This window comes from Carcharodon carcharias, chromosome 10 (genome assembly GCF_017639515.1).
Source record: "Carcharodon carcharias isolate sCarCar2 chromosome 10, sCarCar2.pri, whole genome shotgun sequence".
NCBI classification, from domain to species: Eukaryota; Metazoa; Chordata; class Chondrichthyes; order Lamniformes; family Lamnidae; genus Carcharodon; species Carcharodon carcharias.
Window position 1 is genome coordinate 37,675,996 of NC_054476.1, and position 21,738 is coordinate 37,697,733.

The 21,738-nt window shown below is 42.2% G+C and overlaps 1 protein-coding gene across 3 annotated transcripts in view; it reads right to left on the reverse strand.

Moving 5' to 3' along the window:
- Nucleotides 1-5,915: 5,915 nt before the first annotated feature.
- Nucleotides 5,916-21,738, reverse strand: part of LOC121283161 (GTPase HRas) — a 68,515-nt gene continuing 52,692 nt past the window's right edge. For 2 of the 3 annotated variants that reach the window (XM_041197340.1, XM_041197341.1), the window contains 4 exons: nucleotides 20,450-20,628; nucleotides 17,185-17,344; nucleotides 10,811-10,936; nucleotides 5,916-7,721 (listed from right to left, as the gene is read on the reverse strand). In XM_041197340.1, coding sequence (XP_041053274.1) covers nucleotides 10,817-10,936; nucleotides 17,185-17,344; nucleotides 20,450-20,628 — 459 coding nt within the window. In that variant the 3' untranslated portion in view covers nucleotides 5,916-7,721; nucleotides 10,811-10,816. The remainder of the gene's footprint in view (nucleotides 7,722-10,810; nucleotides 10,937-17,184; nucleotides 17,345-20,449; nucleotides 20,629-21,738) is intronic. The other variant, XM_041197342.1, reaches the window with a different exon arrangement.

Sequence of the window (21,738 nt, forward strand, 5' to 3'; positions counted from 1 at the left end):
TGGATTCAAATGCCACTCCAGAAGCTTGAATTCAAAATCCAGGCTGACTCTTCCAATTCAGTGCTGAGGGAGTGCTGCACTGCACTGTTGGAGGTGTTGTCTTTCAGATAATGTGGTAAACCAAAGTCTTTCCCCTCAGGCAGATGCAAAAAGATCCTACAGCCATTAATTTCAAAGGACAGGGGAGCTCCCTTGGTGTCTGGGACAATATTTATTCCTCAAACAACATTAATAAAACCTTCAGTCTGTGCACAAGCATAACCCAGACCTCCCTGTTGCTTGCCATTTCAACACTCCACCCTGCTCCCATGCCCACATGTCCGTCCTTGGCCTGCTGCATTGTTCCAGTGAAGCTCAACGCGAACTGGAGGAACAGCACCTCATCTTCCGACTAGGCACGTTACAGCCTCCCAGACTGAATATTGAGTTCAACAATTTCAGATCACGAACTCTCTCCTCCATCCCCACCCGCTTTCCGATCCCACTTTTTTCTAATAATTTCTATAGATTTTTCTTTTCCCACCTATTTCCATTATTTTAAAATGTATTTCCATCCATTGTCTTATCTCTACCTTTTAGCCTATTTCGATCTCTTCCCCCACCTCACCTCCACGAGGGCTATCTGTACCTTGCCCGTCCTGCTTTCTACCCTTAATGTCACCTATTAGCACATTCTTTAGATAATATCACCACCTTCAACACCTCTTTGTCCTTTTGTCTATGACATCTTTTGGCAATCTCCACTTTATCACTGGCCCTCTATCCAGCTCTAGCTGTCCCACCCACCCCTTAAACCAGCTTATATTTCACCTTTTCTATTTTTCCTTAGTTCTGTTGAAGAGTCATACGGACTCGAAACGTTAACTGTGTTCCTCTCCGCAGATGCTGTCAGACCTGCTGAGTTTTTCCAGGTATTTTTATTTTTATTAATAAAAACAGATTGTCTTGTCCTAATCACGTTGTTCTTTGTGGGATCTTGCTGTGTGCAAATTGGTTGCCACATTTTTTACACAAGTGACTAGATTTCAAAAAGTGCTTCTTTGGCAGTAAAGTGCTTTGAGATGTCAGAAGGTTGTGAATGATGCTATAGAAATGCTTTTCTTTAGGATCAGGCCAACATGTTGCCTGTTCATTCTTTCTCCGAAAGCTGCTGTGCATTTCCAGCTGTTTCTCCATTTTTGTTTTAGATTTCCAGCATTTGCAGCATTTTGCTTTTTATTGAAGATAATTTACTGGTCGTTATGCCCTTCAATGGGCAACAGTATTGGAAATTTTTAATGAAGTACTTGAAAAAAAATTACACACTACCATTTAAGACCGAGATGAGAAGAAATTTTTTCTCCGAGGGTTGTGGATCTTTGAAACTCTCTTCTCTGGAAAGGGGCGGAGGCAGGATCAATGAGTACTTTTAAGGCATAGGTAGATAGACTCTTGGCTAACAAGGGAGTCGAATGTTATCAGGGGTCGGCAGAATGTGGAGTTGAGGCCACAATCAGATCAGCCATGATCTTATCAAATGACGGAGCAGGCTCGAGGGGCCACATGATGTATTCCTTCTATTAATTCGTATGTTCGTGCCCCCAGATCGCTGCAAACCTATTTCTATCTTTCTCTCCTCTGCATTCAGTAATGGGACAACATGTTAGGAAAATGCATGGGAGGAAGGCAGAGTGTAACTTTCTATATCGAGAGGTCAGGCTAAGCTCTCAGGAGTGCCTGCAACATAATTGACTGGGAGAATAGAAACACGATGTGGAAATGTCTTACAGCCATGCCATGTTTAGTTCTATCACATTACATGTGCTATTCACTCTATCACTGGCTATTTATTTAAACCAGCACATAAAAGAGAGCAAGAGTTTTCCAGTAATAGCCTTGAAGACAGGCATTTTAAACATTTATTCAGCAAGACAAGTGTCACTGGCAAGGCCAGCATTTATTGCCCACCACTAATTGCCCTTGAGAAGCCTTCTTGAACTGCTGTAGTCCATGTGGTGAATGTGCATCAAACATTATTGTCCCTTGATTTGTTAATTTAGTTTGTTTGATTTGTAACAAGGAGTCACATTGATGTGTGATTAAACCTCCACCTGAGCAAATAGTCCTGGTCATATTTATTCAACCTGTTCCTTTCCATCTTCCTCCTTCTTATGGGACATGTTCCCCGTTTCTCACAATTAAACCCAGTGCTCAGGGTACATGGTCTGATCAAAGCTCAGTGCAGTTTGATCAGAACTTCCTCTGATGGTTTTCAACCATTCTGGCTCTAGTTCTACATCTGATTGCTGGTTGGATATATTGAATGTTGAGTTTACTAACACTCCTAATGCTCATCTTTGAACATTTCATTACCAGTCATGGAGTATGCCAGTGTTCCAGTTTTCCTTCCTATGTTTAATACTTTAATTGACAGTAACTTTAATCTGCTATCAATTGACCCAATGGTCCAGGATTGTCCTGAATTCTCCAATAAGTAGAGGTTCATCTCCAGCACACTCGAAGCAAAGCCCAGCAGAAAAATAGCTGCAGCATTAAAGAATTGCACTTCTTAGAACTTTTGAGAATTATATTTATTAGTTCTAAAAATATCAGAGATAGAAACAATAATTTGTGACTAATAATCAGACTGGGTGGGATATTAAAGGGTACAGGAAGTGAGTGGGAAAGTGGGATAAGACTGGGTGGGATATACTTCATTGACTGTAAAGTGCTTTGAAACATCCTGAGGTTGCGAAAAGTGCTATAGAACATGTTCACTAATTTCATAGGGATTTATCTTGGTGAAGTATAAGTGGTTTAGTGTGAAGGATAAGCATTGTCCTATTGCAGCTTTAACTATGAGCTAACATTGTCTGAAAGGGTGACTAGGAGCTGACCAGTCAGCACTGTCAATCTCATCAACTCAAGGGATTTATTTAACAGAATGATTTGAACCATCATGTCAGAGTGTATTTTAAAAAATGCTTACAGATTGGGAATGTTAATTCACAAAATCTCAGAGCTACAATGTCTCAGGGTGAGAAGAAATATTATATCAAGGTGAAACTCTGAGCTCCAGCAGGCTGTTTATAGTTACTGAGCACTTCACCTGAATGCTGCAGAGCCTGAACAATTCTGATATGGGAGAAACAGAGTACATGTTAGGAATGAAAACTTCTACCAGTCTGTATTGGTGGCTGTTTATGTTTCCCACCCCTGGTGAATAGAAAATATCCTTTAGGTGTAAAAAGACTCTTGAATTGGTGCAGCATAACAAGGAACAGGAGGAGGCCATTCAACCTTTCAAGCCTGTTCCACCATTCAATTAGATCATCTCTGATTTCTATCTTAACTCTTACTTGTCTTTGTTCCATATTCCTTAATATTCTTACTCAACAAAAATCCCTTTCTCTCAATCTTGAAAATTTCAAGGAAACAGGTGTTCAGCTCAAATGGTCCATACTAGTGTTTGTGCACCACACCAGTCTCCTCCCACACTAATCACATCTTCCCACCTTGCCCCTCTGTTCCCTTCTTCCTTGGGTTTGCATCAAGCCTCCTCTTGAATGCAATGCTCTACGTGATAGCAACGTCACTCTCATCACACCCTTAAAAAAGAATTCCTCCTAAATTGTTTGGAAGACTTGCATTTCTCACAAGTTTCACAGCCATGGGATATCCCAAAGTGCTTTACAGCCAATTAAGTACCGATTAAGTTTACTCAATGCCATAATGTAGGAAATGCAGCAGTCGATTTGGACACAGCCATCTCCTATAAACAGCATTATGATATTTATTTAGAGATAAATATTGGGTCAAGACATTGGGTATAACTCCCCTGCTGTTCTTCAAAATAGTACCATAGGGACCCAGACTTCTGATATCTGGATTGTCAGAAACCAGAACTACACCCACAAGGTGCGCTTCACTACCCTGCGGAAGTCCCGATGCAATGATTCTGTAGAAATTGCCTGGGAAGTTTGAATTTCCGAGGAGCAATTCCCCTGCTCCTTTGGACCCTACGATAAAAAAGTTTCCAACTCAGTTACAGTTTGAGACTTCAGACAGTTTAAACTTAGTTACCCAGAAGAAAAATCCTAGTCTAACTCCTGGCTAACAATACAACTGAAACCCTGACTACATCTCTAACTCCCCAGCCCGACTAGCCCCCAACACCCAACTCCCCACTCTGACCTGACCTGATTGGCCCAGACCTGACAACCCTTCTCAACTCAACCAGACTACCCCCGATCTACTTACCACCCTACCCAGCTGCCATCCCACCCACCTACCTCACCCACTTGCGCACCTACCGTTCACCAACATGCTGAAAGGCTTGGTGACTTTGAAACACATCAGAATACAGCAGCTAGTGCTGTAAAAAGGGGACATGGTTTCTGCGCAGATTCTCTTCGCTGATCTCTGTGAAGATTCATGTGCTGAAGGAATTCTTCGGGATCCTCCATCAGAAGTCGGAGCCTTTTTAACGTATGCAAATAAGTGGGTAGTTTTTCTGTCTGATCAGTGTTGGACACGGGTTCCGACTCTCATCAGAAGCATTTGGCCAGGATCTTTTATGTCCACCTGAGGAGAGACAAGGCTTCAGTTTAAAGTCTCACCTGAAGGACTGCACTTCCGATAAAGCAGCAAAGAGAAGAGAAGCTGGGATTGTTCTCCTTACAGCAGAGAAGGGGAGATTTGATAGACGTGTTCAAAAATGACCTGGGGTTTTGATGGAGTAAATAAGGAGGAACTGTTAGCAGGAGGGTAGTAACTGGGGGACACTAACTTAAGACCATTGGCAAATGAATCAGGGGGAAGATGAAGAGAATTCTCTTTTAAAAGACATTGCATTCCAGATCACACTAACTCAATGGAAAAACTCAGCAGGTCTGGCAGCATCGGCAGAGAAGAAAAGAGTTGACGTTTCGAGTCCTCATGACCCTTCGACAGAACTTGAGTGAGTCCAAGAAAGGGGTGAAATATCCCCACCCCCACCCCACACACCTTAAACCAGCTTATATTTCACCCCTTTCTTGGACTCACTCAAGTTCTGTTGAAGGGTCACGAGGACTCGAAACGTCAACTCTTTTCTTCTCCGCCGATGCTGCCAGACCTGCTGAGTTTTTCCAGGTAATTCTGTTTTTGTTTTGGATTTCCAGCATCCGCAGTTTTTTTGTTTTTATTTTTTTCACACTAACTCAATGTCTGAAAGGGCAGTGGAAACAGATTCAATAATAACTTTCAAAAGGGAATTAGCTAAATATGTGAAGGGGAAAATTTTCAGGATTATGGGGAAAGAGCAAGGGCAATGAGAATGATTGGAAAACTCTTTCAAAGAGGCAGCCAGGCATCCTTCTGCCCTGGGTTAGTCTGTGATTTGAATTATTAGTGACCAGGCTATATTTATGCCTCATTGTTCTGGAATCACCTACAAGTGGAAACAATCTAAACAAATCTACCCTACTGAATTCCTCAATTTTTAAGACCTCTATCCAGGTCTATGCTTTTCTAGGATCAAGGACCCCAGGCTGTTCAATCTTTCCCTAATTGTTGCCTTATTGGTGGGTAAGCTTAACAGCAGCTGCATTAACAACACTGCCTTTTACTAAACCCACAGGATCACAAAACACAAGACTTGAATAAAAAATCTGAGTAAACAGGCTGAGAACTGTGGACTTGAAGATCAGATTGCTCAGGTTGGTGTGTTGGGGCTGGACACCCCTTGGTCAGAGCACTAATGTTAGATTACTAAGTGACATGGCCTAGAATGTTTTGCCATGGGAAGCAATTATGATTCTCCCTCTGGTTCTTTTATGTTAGTTCTGCCGATTGCAACTTGAAGACTTCCCATCCTATTCTCAAGGTTTCCAGTTCTCTCCTCAGCCGATTCCCAAACTCTGTGTAACCCCTCACAATAAACAGAGTTCAAAGCATTTTTTTTCAAATCATCTTTATTTCACCCAGAAAATGTACATGTTAAATTTTGTTAAATAAAACAGAGAATTGGCAGCAGGTTGGCAACATGAGCCCTCCCTCGGAGAGGGACCCACAGAATTGCTGCTCAAAGTAGGATTATTTCACATTTGCGAACACAGAGTTAGGACAATACAAGTCTGGCCCAGTTTTAACAGTACTGGGCGGGGGGGGGGGGGGGGGGGGGGGGGGGGGGGGTGTCAGGATACTATGGGTTTTCACTGAAGAATTTAGCCCTCCTTCAACTGGTGAACTCTGACGATTAAGAAGCGTTAAAGAAAGAAACCTGATTGGCAGGTTAGGTGGCTCTTAATCTGATGTCTCGATTTTAAGTATTCTTGTTCTGTTTGCAATCTAACACCAGTTTCAACCTTATCAAAATTGGGCAGTGCTCTTTGACATTTTACTGTCTCATTCAAATATTGGAATACCTGGGCTAAAGTAGTTAAAAGAACAATACCTTTCCCCATTCCCCACTACAATATTTGAATTAGATGATGCCTTTGACTACTATCTCAGTCGCAACTGGGGACTGAACAGCTCATGTGTAACGACTGTGCAGTCATTTGGGCTATTTAATCCTGAGACACTTAAAACTGGTCAACTATGCTCAGAAGTAGTAGGGATCACCTTCATTCACACAGCACAACAGAGGGAAACAAGCAATCACAGGTTTGTAGTGAAAGCATTCAATGGGATCAGTCAAATATTGAGTAAGCATCTCTTCTCATCCCAAACAACATCATTAAAAGTTTTCAATATCAATGACATGAGGTATTTATTGGATCTTCAATAACATCTGAAGTGGAATGGGAGTGAGGAGTGAAAGGATTCCAAGAGTAAGAAAAAAAAGGAATAACAGACTGTGGTTTCTATACAGGTGATGGGCATGGAAAGTGGGTTTACAACCAGTGCAGCTACTCTGCCCAAAGCAGAGGGGAGGACTGGGATTAATTCCCCCTTATCCAACACCCAATTCATGTCACAAATTGAGGACCTTCCACCAAACTGCTGCTCTCTTCCTCCAAGCTACCCGTTAGGTGACTGGGATCCACACATACAGATTTACGCTAGCGATTTCCATTTTAACACTCAGCGGTAAGTGGCTAGTCCCTCTTGGTAACCTCCCCCTAACCGCCCCCCCCCCCCATTCCAAAAAAATAACCAACCACCTAAAACACGGCAAGCTTCTCAATGAAGGGATTGTACATCCTCTCACATTTATGAAGTAATGCAACATTGCGACAAATGAAGATTATACATTTATACCCAAAAGGTTCATTATGTATAAAATGATATTCATCCACATTGCCACCATTTAAAGACAGGAAGCCAAGTTGCCAGCACTGAAATAAACACACAATTTAAAAAAAAAAGAAATTGGATCAGCTCAAAATACAAAGTATAAAACAATATTCTTAAGATCCTGCAACTTTATAGTTAGTGATTTATATACAATATTTCTGGCAGGAACACATTTCCCAGCAATGCTGAAATGGGACATGGAATCACAGGGTAACTAGTGTAAGAATAATTTAGTGTGATTTTAAAATCTATGGCTCTATACAACTGGAGACCCGTGTGGAGCAGGTGGCAGCTGACGAGAGTCATACACAACCGGCTCCCCTCACGCTGTTCTATTATACAGGATTGGTCATTCTTCCTGATTTCTCTCCTCGCTGTCACCTTCCTTCACTAGTCGATAATTCGCTCTCTCTCTCTTCCTGCACTTGTGTGTTGAATGAATCTTCAAATGTTCCTGTGAACTAAACAGATACAATTACAAGCCACTAAGTTGAAAGCAAATACTGGCCATGACAATAGATTTAAAGAATTTTTAATTTGAAAAGTTCAGGACAAATGTACAAGTCACACTGCTACAATTGAGGTGCTATGATTGCCTAAAGACTCTGGAGGGGAAGACAGTTATAGTTATAGTAACATCCCTGCACTACTAATTCAGAAGCTTAGGTGAATGCTCTGGGGACATGGGTTCAAATTCCACCAAGTCAGCTGATAAAGCTGGAATATAAATCTAATCTCAGTAATGGTGACCATGAAACTATCAAATGTTGTAAAAACCCATCCGGTTCACTAATGACCTTTAGGGGTGGAATCTGCCATCTTTACCTGGTCTGGCCTACATGATCCAGACGCACTGCAATGTGGTTGACTCTTAACTATCCCTCAGTTGAGTGGTGATGAGGATGGGCAACAAATACTGGCCTTGCCAGCAATGTCCACATCCTATGAAAGAATAAAGGAAAAAAAAAACAGGTAGTGACCCCTCTTGATGAAGCGTGCTGAGTAAGGTTATAATCAAACAGCTACATCTCAATCAATGATATAGACGGTAGGATTATTCTCAAAGTTAAGCTTTTTTGATAAGAGTAGATCAGGAGAAACAGTTTCTACTGGCGGAAGGGTCAGTAACGAGGGGACACAGATTTAAGACAATTGACAAAAGAACCAGAGGGGGAGAGGTGGTGGCTGTTTTTTTAATACACGAGTTGTGGTGAACTAGAATGTGCTGCCTGAAAGGGCAGCAAAAGCAGATCAATATAAGAAAGGAAGACTTACATTTATGTAGTGCCTTTCATGACCACTGGGCAATTCAAAACACTATACAGCCAATTAAGCACTTTGTGAAGTGCAATCACTGTTGTACTGTAGGGAACACCACACACAGCTAATTTACACACAGCAAGTTCCCACAATATAATAATGACCAGATAATGTCTATTGAAAGATAATTATTGGCCAGGACACTTGGGATAACTCCTCTGCTCTTCTGCTATGGGATTTTTACACCCACATGAGCAGGTAGATAGGGCCTCAATTTAACATCTCATCTGAAAGATGGCACCTCCAACATTGCAATATTCGCTCAGTACTGCACCGGAATGTCAACCTTCATTCTGTCACATGGTCAGACACAAGCTCCTGGCATCTCCAGTGCCTGAAGAAAGCCACAATTAAATTTTCCACTTTAATTTTGACCTTTAAACTTTCCAAAGAAAATTGGATAATTGCTTGAAAGGAAATAATTCAAGGGGCAATGTGGAAAAATGTGGGCAAATTGAATTATACAGACGAGGAGCCAGTACAGAGCCTGGCTGAATGGCCTCCTCCTGCTCTCTAGGATTCTGCATCAGCTAACTGCAACATTGACTCTGCTCTGAGGCTCCATCATGTGGCAACTCTTTGTAAGTTCATTGAGAACAGGTGACAGGGTTCAAATCAAGTACTTTCAAAGCCCACAAAATGCTCCAAACCACTTGAAGTAATACAGTGGCTGAAGTCTATTTAGTGTTATGCAGCAACTTATTTGCACGCAGCCAGCTCCCATGCATGACAATGATAGTTAGACTTAGACTGGCTTCCCCGGCCCTGACACTGAAGCGATGTCCACATCTGTGCCTCCTCCGTGCCTCCCCAGCCCCGACACTGTGGTGCTCCCTCAGTACTGCACTGGGAGTGTCAGCTGGATTTTGTGCTCAAGCCTCTGGAGTGGGACTTGAACACATGATCTTTGACTCAGAGCCCAGATTGTGACATAGCTGAAACAGGATGCCATCTGCCGGAGGGCAAACAAAATATTCAAGTAGCAAACAGAGTGTATGATTCCCAGATCTGCCCATGGCACAATTCATGGGGTCAGGGGGTCTGGAATATGGCTATGATTTCTAGCAACTAACTTCACCACCAACTTGCATTTACATACTGCCTTCAACATTGTCAAAACTTCCCAAGGCACAGGAGCATTAAATGGACACAGAGCCACAAAAGGAGATATTAAGGCAGATGACCAAAAGCTTGGTCAAAGAGCTGGGTTTTGAAGACCCTTTCAAAAGGAGGGGAGAGAAGCAGAGGAGTTTACAGAGCGCATATCAATGCTCAGGGCTGAGGCAGTTGAAGGCACGGCCACCAATGGAGGGACAATTAAAATTGGGGTTGCGCAAGAGGCCAAAATTAGAGGAGTGCAGACATCTCAGGGGGTTGTGGGGCTGCAGGAGCTTGGGAGGGTTGAGGCCTTGGAGAAATATGAAAACTAGAGAGAATTTTAAAACTGAAGCTTTGCCAAACAGGAGCCAGTGCAGGTCAGCAAGCACAGGGTGATGAGTGAATGGGACTCTCTGGGGGTTAAGATACTGGTAACTGAGTTTTAGATGAGCTGAAATTTACCAAGGGTAGAACGTGGGAGGCCAGCCAGAAGCGTATTGGAATAGTCAAGTCTAGAGATAAAGGCATGGATAAGGATTTCAGCAGCAGATGAGCAGAGACAGGGACAGAGTTAGGCAATGTCACAGATGTGGAAATAGGCAGTCTTAGAAATGGTGTAGACATATGGTTGGAAAGCTCATGTCAGATATGACAATGTGATTGCGAACAATTGGGCTCAGTCTCAAGAGTTGCCAAGGAAAGGAATGGAGTCAGTGGCTCGGGAAAGGAGGGGGATTAAAAACAATGGCTTGTGTTTTCCCACTACTTAATTGCAGGAAATTTCTGCTCACCCAGTTGGAATGCCAGGCAAGCAGCCTGACAAACCAGATGCAGTGGCAGTGAGGTGGAGCTGGATGTCGTTAGCGTATATGAGGAACCTGACAGGTTTTCGGGTGATACCACCAAAGGGCAGCATGTGGATGGGAAGAAGGAGAAGGCCATAAAGAGCATGAGTTTTGAATCTCCAAAAGTGCTGGATATTGCAGAGAGGATGCACAGGAAGCACAGTACTTGTGTGGTAAATGTGTGACAGAGCTAAGGAAAGGAATTTGTAGATATGGAGAAATAACCTACACAGTGATTGGTAGCAAACCATGAAGTGTTCCCGAGACTCGGTGAATTAGAGACTTGCCTGAGGTCACAATATCACACATTTACAGTTGTTACAGTCTTGTCCACTGTCATCTGGTGGATTCGATTTCCTCACTTTGTGTTGACTGATCTCACGGACCAAGGTGTAAAAAGCATCCTCCACTCCCTGGAACATAAAAACCCAATAGTTAGGAGAAACTGGAAATGCACATTCTTGCCAGAGACCTTAGGAAGATACTGTGCAGAAAGAAGCCATTTGATAGTTACTGTTGAATCTGCTTCTATTGCCTTTTCTAGGCACCCCCTTCCCAACATAATAACTCATTGAGAATTTTTTTTAAAATTTAAAGCTGTCTGCCCTCTTATTCTTTTATCACAACTTAAATCTGCATCCTTGGTTTCTGACCCTTACAGTGGAAATAGTTTTTCCTTTTTTAATTTATCCAAACCCCTCTATTAACTGTGCATGTAGCCTAGTGCTCCACTGCTCCAGCCTCTCCACTAGGCAGATGGAATAACCTTATAAAAGTCTCACATCTTAGGATCAGGTGGGTCCAGATGAGGAAGACTCCCCAGACTCTTTACAGTAAAATTGGACTTGAAACATTAACTTTGTTGCTCTCTCTACAGATGCTGCCAGACCTGCTGAATTTTCCCAGCACTTTCTGCCTTTACAGCCCATCCTCCCCAAAAGTGAGCTCTATTATTTCCCTGCTGCAGTATCCAGCTGCTTCTTAGATCAAACAAAAGCACACGGAAATGATTTAATTTTTTCATTCATGGGATGTGAGCATCATTGAGGAGGTCAGCATTAAATCCCTATCCCTAATTATTCGAGAAGGTGGTAGTGAGCTGCCTTCTTGAACTGGTGTAATCCATGTGGTGTAGGTACACCCACAGTGCTCTTAGGGAGGGAGTTCAGGATTTTAACCCAGTGACAGTAAAGAATTGGCAAAATATTTCCAACATGGTGTGTGGCTTGGAGGGGAACTTCCAGGTGGTGGTGTTCCCATACATCTGCTGCCCTTGTCCTTCTAGGTGGTTGAGATTGTGGATTTGGAAGGTGCTATTGAAGAAGCCATGGTGAGTTGCTGCAGCTCATCTTATGGATGGTACACACTGCTGCTACTGTGTCGGTGGAGGAGGGAGAGAATGTTTAAGGTGATGGATGGGATGCCAATCAGTTGTCCTGCATGGTATTGAGCTCGAGTGTTGTTAGAGCTATACTCATCCAGGCAAATGGAAAGTATTTCATTACTCTCCTGACTTGCACCTTGTAGATAGTGGCAGGCTTTGGAGTGAGGAGATGAGTTACTCTCCACAGAATACCCAGCCTCTGACTTCCTTTTGTGGTCATGGCATTTTGAATTTCTGATCAAATTGAGTCCTGAGTTGAATCATCCTTCTTAACAACTTGTACATCTCCCTCTGGGTAAAGATCTTGCAGGTTCACCTTCTAGCCCAAGACAACAACGAACACAACAGTAACAGGTGACAGAAGAACACAAACACGTGGGCAGATGCAGTTTAACACAGCTAAATGATACATTTGGGTGGAAAGAATGAGGATAGGTAATATAAACTGAATGATAAAATTTTAAAGGGGTTTCAAGAATTGAGAGATGTGGGAGTGAATGTACACAAATCTTTGAAGGAGGCAAGACAGGTTGGGAAGGTTAAGAAAGCACAAGAATCCTTGGTTTATAAATGAAGGAATGGATACAAAAGGAAGGAAGTTATGCTAAACCTTTGGCCCTCACTTGGCATATTGTGTTCAGGAGAATGTTAGCATAGTGGTTATGGACTAGTAATCCAGAGGCCTGGACTAATGATTTGCAGACATATGTTCAAATCTCATCATGGTAGCTGGGAGATTTAAATTCAATTAATTATATAAAATCTAGAATAAAAATCTGCCTTAGTGATGGTGTCCATGGAACTACTGGGATTGTTGTAAAAACCCATCTGATTCACTAATGTCCTTCAGGTAAGAGAAATCTGCTGTCCTTATTCAACCTGACCTATATGTGACTCCAGACCTACAGCAATGCAGTTGACTCTTAAATGCTCTCTGAAATAGCCTATATAGTAAGCCATTCACTTGCATTCAAGAGGGCAGCTCACCCCTACCTTCTCAAAGGCAATTAAGGACAGGCAATAATTTCTCACCTCGCCAGTGGTTGCCTACATTCTGATGAAAGGACACAGACCTGAAACGTCAACTCTTTCTCTCCTCAGATCCTGCCTGACTTGCTGAATATTTCCAGCATTTGTTTTTATTCCAGATTTCCAGCTTCTGAAGTACTTTGCTCTTGAAGGGTAAAGATTTTTAGGACTTTGGGAAACAAGCAGTGGGACTCACTGGATAGCAAAAACATAAGAGTGGACCACATGGCCATTGAACCTGCTCCACCACTCAATACGATCATGGCTGATCTTGGGTTTAAACTCCATTTTTGCAGCCGTTCCCTATTTCCTTAATTTCCTGAGACACCAAAAATCTGTCTATCCCAGACTTAAATGTATTCAACGATGGAGCAACCATAGTACTCTGGGGTAGAGAATTCCAAAGATTCACAACCCTTTAAATGAAGTAATTTCTCCTCAGCTCAATCCTAAATGATCAGCCCCTTATCCTGAGACTGTACCCCCGTGTTTTAGATTCCCCCCCGCGACCAATGAAAACAATCTCTCAGTGCCCACCCTATCAAGCCCCTTCAGAATTTTGTAGGTTTCAATGTGAGCGCTTCTCACTCTTCTAAACTCCAGAGAATACAAGCCCAATTTACCCAGCCTCTCATCATAGGACAACCTCCTCATCCCTGGGACAAATTAGCGAACCTTTGCTGTATCGCCTCCAATGCAACTTTCCTTTCTTAAATATGAAGACCAAAATTGCACACAAGTTGTTCGTTCAAAGAGCCAGCTCAGACACGATGGGCCAAATGACGTCCTTGTGTGCTGTATGATTCTATTTGACAGAAGTCTGCAAGAGGAAAACTGCAATGGGCCTACCTGCAGTTACAGCTTCTAGCCAGGGGGCGGCAAGGGGAACAGATTCTTGAAAACTTTCCTGTGCACGGAGGGTTTTGTAAATTCAAAACGTTAATTTTACTATATTTCAAGATTTTACAGTGTCTGTTTGTTACAGATGCTTTCCAGTGTTGTCTGCCTTCAGGTGGATGCAAAAGACCCCATGCTACTGTCCCAAGGTTACCTACCCTGTTTCCCACATCAGAACAGTAGCTACATTTCAAAAGTGCTTTGGGAAATTCCATGGTCATAAATACACCTTTTAAGAAAGTTATACCCTTCCCGTTATTGTTCCCCCTTCTCTTCTCTTTTCTTCTTTCCCCTTCCCGTATTTGGGCATTCCCCTGGGTAAATCCAAAGCTTCTGAAAAGGGGCTCCCACCCCAAGTTCATACTAATGTGTATCTGTGACTTGATTTCCTTTAAGCAGCTTGCTGTCCATTTCCAGGTTTTACCCTGAATCAGCAGAAGCCTTTCATGTGTAACTTTGTCAGATGCTTTCTGAAGTCTAGGTAACTGGTGCAGGAATTTCCCACAATCCATCTGAGATGCTACTCCCACACACAAAAAGCAGAAGTGAAAGAGGTTTTAGTGAGACAGGAGCCTCTGCTTCTGGAGGGGAGGCCTTCTGGGTGGATCTCTTTCCCTCAAACTCACTCTGAAAATCTGACTCTGTTACATTGCTTGTTATGGAAGCTGCCTGGTCTACTCTATCACTTTGTTGCAAAAAGGAGATCAAGATCTTCTTGACATTGGTTTCATCAAGCCTCCCCTACATTATAAACACCTGCAGATAAACATCATCCAACCCTTTGGGCACGGAATTCATTCAATCCTTTCAGATTCTGACACAATGTCTATCAGGATTACTTAGAAACGGTTAAAGAGATATTTAATAAAGTAAGTTAATTTCTCAGTGGCAGAGATTTAAGGTGATTGGCAAAAGAACCAGAGGGGAGATGAGATTTTTTTTTAAAAAACAAAGTCGTTTGTGATCTAGAACACACTTACTGAAATGGCAGTGGAAGCAGATTCAACAGTAACTTTCAAAAACAATTGAATAAATATTTAAAGGGAAAAATACATGGCTATGAGGAAAGAGCAGGGGAGTGGGATTAATTGGAACGCTCTTTCAAAGAGCCAGCCCAGGCACGACTGCCTGAATGGCCTCCTTCTGTGCTTCTGGGAACAAGGCAGTGTTAGGCATTTCAAGTCATGGAACCAAAGCTTCAGTGCTCCAATGTGATTGACCACCAGGTCCCCATGAGCCAACACTGCAAGCAGAGGTCACGACACATGACCAGTGCCAGGTGAAGCAGAATGAGGCTGATCCTGTTTAAGTATAAACTTCAGACACTGAACAGAACTGTGCGGGGTTGCAGAATTCCAGAAATAACTCAATGAAGCTGAATGAATAAACGTGAACTTGCATTTCTATAGCAGCTTTCACAACCTTGGGACATCCCAAAGCAATTTGCAGCCAATCAATTATTTTTGACGTGTAGTCACTGTTGAAATGTAGGAAACTCAGCAGCTAATTTGCGCACAGCAGGATCCCACAAACAGCACTGAGATAAAAGCCAGCTAATCTACTTTTAGTGATCTTGAATGAGGAGTCAATATTGGACAAGACTCTGTAGAGAACGCCCCTGCCACGGGATATTTCACATCCAGACAGGGATCTCCTCAGTTTATCATCTCATCTGAAAACACCATCCTCAACAGCGTAGCACTCCCTCAGCATGGCCTCTTTGACAATGGAGCACTCCCTTAACGTCAGCCTGAACAAAGAGCCCAGGGGGCTGGAGTATGGTGTGAATCAATGATCTTTGAGTCAGAGGTGGGAGCGCTGGTTAGGTCAAAGCTGAATTATTTATTAACGTTTCAAATTTTTGATGACCTCAATTTACATTTCATATAATCATAAAGCACGGGCCATTTCAGCCCACTGAGCCTGTGCCAGCTCTCTGGAAGACCTATCCAATTAATCCCACTCTCTCCTGCTCTTTCCCCTTAGCCCTGCAAATGTTTCCTTTTGAAGTATTTACCCAATTCCCCTTTTAAAAGTCATCACTGAATCTGCTTCCACCACCCTTTCATGCAGCATATTCCAGACCACAACAAATCTGTTTTACAAGAAAAGTCTAATTTTCTTAAAATCTGTGGCCTTTGGTTAGGTTACAGACCCTACTGCCATGAGAAACAGCTTCTCTCCTTTTACTCTATAAAACCATTTATGATCTTAAACAACTGCATTAAAGTTCCCCTTAACCTGCTCTTCTTGTTAGCTCTGTTTCTTTGTCCTCAGATGCTGCCTGATCTGTTGAGTATTTCCATCATTTTCCATTTTCAGATTTTCAGCATCCGGTGTACTTTGCTTCTGTACATCCTCCTGGAGTCTGTTACCACCCTCCTCATTGTTTTCTACTTTCCAAGTTTCATGTCATCTGCAAACTTTGAAATTATGCTCTTTTTACCCAAATCCAGGTCATTAATATATATTAAACAGTAGTGTTCCCAATACCCCTAGGAAACACCACTATACACTTCCCTCCGTCCGATATCAACTTTTCACCATTGCGCTCTGCTTTCTGTCCTTTAACCAATTTCATGTCCATGTTACCAGTGCCCCTTTAACCCAAAAGGCTTTAATTTTGCTAACAAGTCTATTGTGTGGTACTTTATCATAGGCCTTTTGAACCCCCCCCATAATCTCTAACACAGGGGCCTCTGTTTCTATCAAACCAAAAGCTGACATGAGGGAGATTTGGACAAGATCATCTTGGCCAGCAGAACTTGTATTATATATAACAGCTTTAACATTATGCAGTAAAATGACCCGAGGTGCTTCCAGGACTGTTATCAAACAGAATTTGACACTGACCCATACAAGGAGGTATTTATGGCAAATGATCAAAAGCTTGGCCAATGGGGTTGTTTTAAGGAGCATCTTAAAAGGAAGGAGAAGTACAGAGGTTTAGGGAGAGAATTTCAGAGCTTGGGACCCAGGCAGCTGAAAGCATGGCGTGGCCTGATCAAAGTCAGGGATGTTAAAAAGGGCCAGATTTAGAGAAATGCAGATACCTCAATGAACTGTAGGGCTGGAGGAGATGAGAGAGAGAGAGTTGGTGAGGGGCCACGACAAGGAGGGATAAGAAACTTAAAATTAAGACATTGCCAGAATGTAAGCCAATGTAGGTCAGCAAGCACAGGGGTGATAGGGGAACATGATTTGGCACAACTTAGGACACAGGCAGCAGAGTTTTGGATGAGCTCAATTTTGCAATCTATGGGCCATAAGGGATAAGAGGAACCCAGTAACACCACCTCCACAATGAAGACAGAATTAAGCAATGAATGCTAGATATAGACAGCTGCCTACCTGTCTGGTTTTGGCAGATGTTTCAATGTAAGGAATGCCATAACTCCGGGCCAGGTCTTGGGCTTGCCGAGTCTCCACAGTGCGGGTTGGCAGATCGCACTTGTTACCCACCAAAACCATTGGAACGTCATCCGAATCCTTCACCCTTTTTATCTGTTCTCTGCAAAGACACAGTGAGCCTCTGATAGATAGCAGCACTCTTCAAAACTGAACTTAGATCAAAAGGTTTCATGACACTTAATGTCAGTAAGGATACATCAGCATGGATTTGGAATTACTGAATCTTCTTGCCTCCTGGTTTAAAAAAATGTTACGCCTTTAAGAATCTCCCGGTTTGGTGTTTTTTGCTTGCGAGCATGATCCCCTGCTCTCTAGATGCATTGTTTACATCAAGCATCAGAGTATACCCAGCCCCTTTGAAACGAGGCACATAGAGAGGCCATCGATTCCGCAGGGAGACACAACAGACAGATGCTGATGGAGCTTGCTCTTTATAGGATCTCAGGTTAATTTTATCTGCAATCCAACTCTATCCATGCCAAATTTTGTATTGTAAATTCCCAGATCCACAAGTTATGAATGGGAATTCTTTATGTAAATGCTCAAGCTGTAATTACACCCTCTTGACAATGGTGGTGCTGTAGCATCTCAAGTCTGTGCTGTAGGGAAACTCCTGTCCTCCAACCACCTCTAATCCTGCTTCCCAAACCGTTGAATATTATTATTTCTTAAGTAGAAATTAAGACAATACTGAAATAAACATTGTGGGGGTGGGGGGAACACAAGAGGGTTCACCTATTTGGGTGGGGGGGGGGGGGGGTGGGGGCGGGGGCAAGATTTGGAAAGTTAAGAGAAAGGACAAGGCAATAAGGCAGGGTGGCATAGCGGGTAATGATAGCCACAATATGACAGGAAGGGACAGAGTCCACCAGAAGATACAAGCTCAGAATAGGGAAAAATGGTAAAAAAAAAGAGAATTAAAAGCTTTTTATCTGAATGCATGCATCATTTGTAATAAGATGGATGAATTGATAGCACACGTAGAAATAAGAGTATGATATGATGGCCATTACAGAAAAATAGTTGCAAAAGTGACCATGGCTGGGATCTGAGTCTTCAAGGCTATTTGACACTTCAGAAAGACAGGAAGAAAGGAAAAGGAGGTGGGGTGGCTCTGTTAGTCAAGGATGAGGTCAGTACGGTAATGAGAAATGACCTTGGTTAGCAGGAGCAAGTTTGGGTAGAGATAAGAAATAGCAAGGGAAAGTAATCACTGGTAGAAGTGGTTTAAAAGTCTCCAGACAGTAACTACATTTTAGGACAGAGTATATGTCAAGAAATAATGGGGGCTTAAAAAGAAATGTATAGCAATAATAATGGGAGGTTTTGATCTTCATATAAATTGAATGAATCAAATTGGCAAAGGTAACCTGGAGGATAAGTTCATAGAATGTATTCAGGACAGTTTCTTAGAGCAGTACATTCTGGAACCAACCAGGGAACAGGCTATTTAGATCTGGTCATACGTATTGAGACAGGGTTAATTAATGATCTCATTGTAAAGGATCTTCTAGGTGAGTGTGATCATAACATGATAGAATTTCACATTTAGTCGGAGGGTGAAAATTCCGGGTCTGAAACTAATGTCTTAAACTTAAATAAAAGCAATTACAAGGGTATGAAGACAGCATTGACTACAGTGGACTGAGAAAATTGGTTAAAAAGAAAGATGTTAGAGAATCAGTAGCAGACATTTAAGGAGATATCTCATAACTCTCAACAAAGATATATTCCATTGAGAAAGAAAGACTATGAAAAAGATGCACCATCTGTTGCTAAGTAAGGAAGTTAAGGATGGTATCAAATTGAAAGAAAAGATGTATAATGCTGCAAAGATTAATGGCAGGCCAGAAGATTGAGGAATTTCTGAAACTAGAAAAGGATGCCCAAAAGTAAAATAAATTAGGGAGAAATTGGAGTACAAGAGAAAACTAGAAAGAAATAAAAAAGCAGACAGTAAAAGCTTCTGCAAATATATAAAAAGGGAAGTATTAGGAAAGTATTGTTGGTCCCTTAGAGGGCAAGACTGGGGAATTAATAATGGAAAACAAGGAAATAGCAGAGACTTGGTATCTGTCTTCACGGTAGAAGATCTAGAAAGCATCCGAAGAATAGTAGAAAAGCAGTGGGAGGTAAAAGGGACAGATAACAACAATCAGGATCACCAGGCAAAAAAGGTAATAGGAAAACTAAAACAAAAACAGAATTACCTGGAAAAACTCAGCAGGTCTGGCAGCATCAGCGGAGAAGAAAAGAGTTGACGTTTCGAGTCCTCATGACCCTTCAACAGAACTGAACAGTCATGAGGACTCGAAACGTCAACTCTTTTCTTCCCTGCCGATGCTGCCAGACCTGCTGAGTTTTTCCAGGTAATTCTGTTTTTGTTTTGGATTTCCAGCATCCGCAGTTTTTTGTTTTTATCTAATAGGAAAACTAATATGACTAAGGGTCGACAAGCTCCCTAGATCGAATGGCCTTTGTCCTAGGGTCTTAAAGGAAGTGGCTGCAGAAAAATTTCCTAGACTTTGGCAAGGTCCCAGCAGATTGGAAAACTGAAAGCGTAACACCACTATTAAAGAAAGGAGGGAGACAGAAAGCAGGAAAATGTAAGTCAGTTAGTCTAACAGCAAAATGGAGTTAAGGCCACAATGAGATCAGTCATGATCTTATTAAATGGCAAAGCAGGCTCGATGGACCAAATGGCTACTCCTGCCTCTATTTATGATCTAATGTATTATGTCTGAAGCAGCACAGAAGACATGACTTAAAAATGGGGTCCCAATATCCCACCCTCTAATACCCACATTTCCTGAAGACTGCTCTCAGTCTTTACTCTGTTAATAACTTGAGAACAACCACTTAACTAATTTGACCCAAAAACTTCTGTCACAGAAGTCTTCAATTTTGCTTGATTTTTAAAAAAATTGCTTCATTTTTAAAAAAATTGATGAGCGTGTGCAGTTGGCTGGTTTGAAAATGGCAAATGGACATTTGCTGGCTTATTGTAAACTTAAGAGTGTACAGCATAGAAACAGGCCATTTGGACTAACAGGTCCATGCTTGTGAGCTACACGAGTCTCCTCTTCACCTCAATAATCCTATCAGCACGAGCAAAGCGACCACTTTGTCTTCAAGGTCCCACTGCCCATCTGTGTATTTGCCTCATCGGGGCTTTGGAGAGGGGTAAATCTACAGCAATACCAACCTGTACTGATGAATATCTTCAAACGATTTGGTGTTGTTGATTGCAAAGACACACAGGAAGCCTTCTCCTGTCCTCATGTATTGGTCTCTCATGGCACTGTACTCCTCTTGACCTGCTGTGTCCAGAATGTCCAACAAACATGTCTCCCCATCAATAACTACCTGCTTTCTATAGGAATCCTGCGATTAGAAAAAGAGCAAAATACAAACAAGTCAGACCTAGTGACCTGGGTATCCATCTTGGACTGATCGGTAGCCATCTTAATAAAAAACGACAGAATATTTCAGTTTTAACTAATAAACGTTGGTTAATTTACATTCCTGTATTTTAAATAAGACACACACAAAACACGCAGAGAAAAGACGACAGTTTACCGCCAGGGAAAAATAATTCTGTCACTAGCAGTTTGAGTTTTATGTATAAATATAGCTTTGAGCATAGGTTGCCTTGGTAACCAGCAGGGTAGTTCCTGCACGTGCTCTTCTGTACTTATATCACATAAGCTTTCTTTGGAGCTGAGTGGCATCACTTGAGAGATTTGTTTTGTGAAATACAACTTGCAATAAAACGAGATTGTGAAAGGGCCGACAAAATACAAACATATGAATTAGGAGCAGGGGCAGGCCATTTGGCTCCTTGAGCTGCTCTGCTATTCAATCATGGCTGATCAGACTGTGGCCTCAGCTCCACATTTCGCCTACCCCCGATAACCTTTGAGACCTTAACCTCCAAGATCAATTGGAAAGGTTCAAAATCAAGAAACTGGATCTGGTGTATGGAAGAGATTCAGACCAATCAGAAAGAGGTCATCAACAGAAGCCTTCAGCTTCTTGATGTCCAGTGCTCTGCTTGGAGCAGTTCAGACTGACTGACTGTAGCAAGTTACAAAAAGTGTTGATGGAATCCGAGAGAGGTTCTTTCATCCCAACATCTTACATTTCTTCAGAAGACCAGGTCTGGATGAAGTTTCATTCAGATGACAGGTTTATTTGGAAAAGCTTCGCAGCTGTCACAAGAAGATGATGGAAATTGTGAGGAAATAGTAGGGTAAAACAGAGAAAGACGAGGGGCAAACACACACAAATAACTTAATCTTGGTGAACCTGTTATTTGTTCCATTTCCATGAAAATCTGTTTTGTGAAGGATGATGGGTATTGAATCCCTGTCCTCTCTCGTCCTGAAGTTCTTTGGGATCAACCATTTACTGTTTACTGTATTCTCCTGATATCCCCTGCTCCACAAGAAGGGGGTAGCAGCCCCTGTCAGGAGGCTCAAACGGAATCTTATC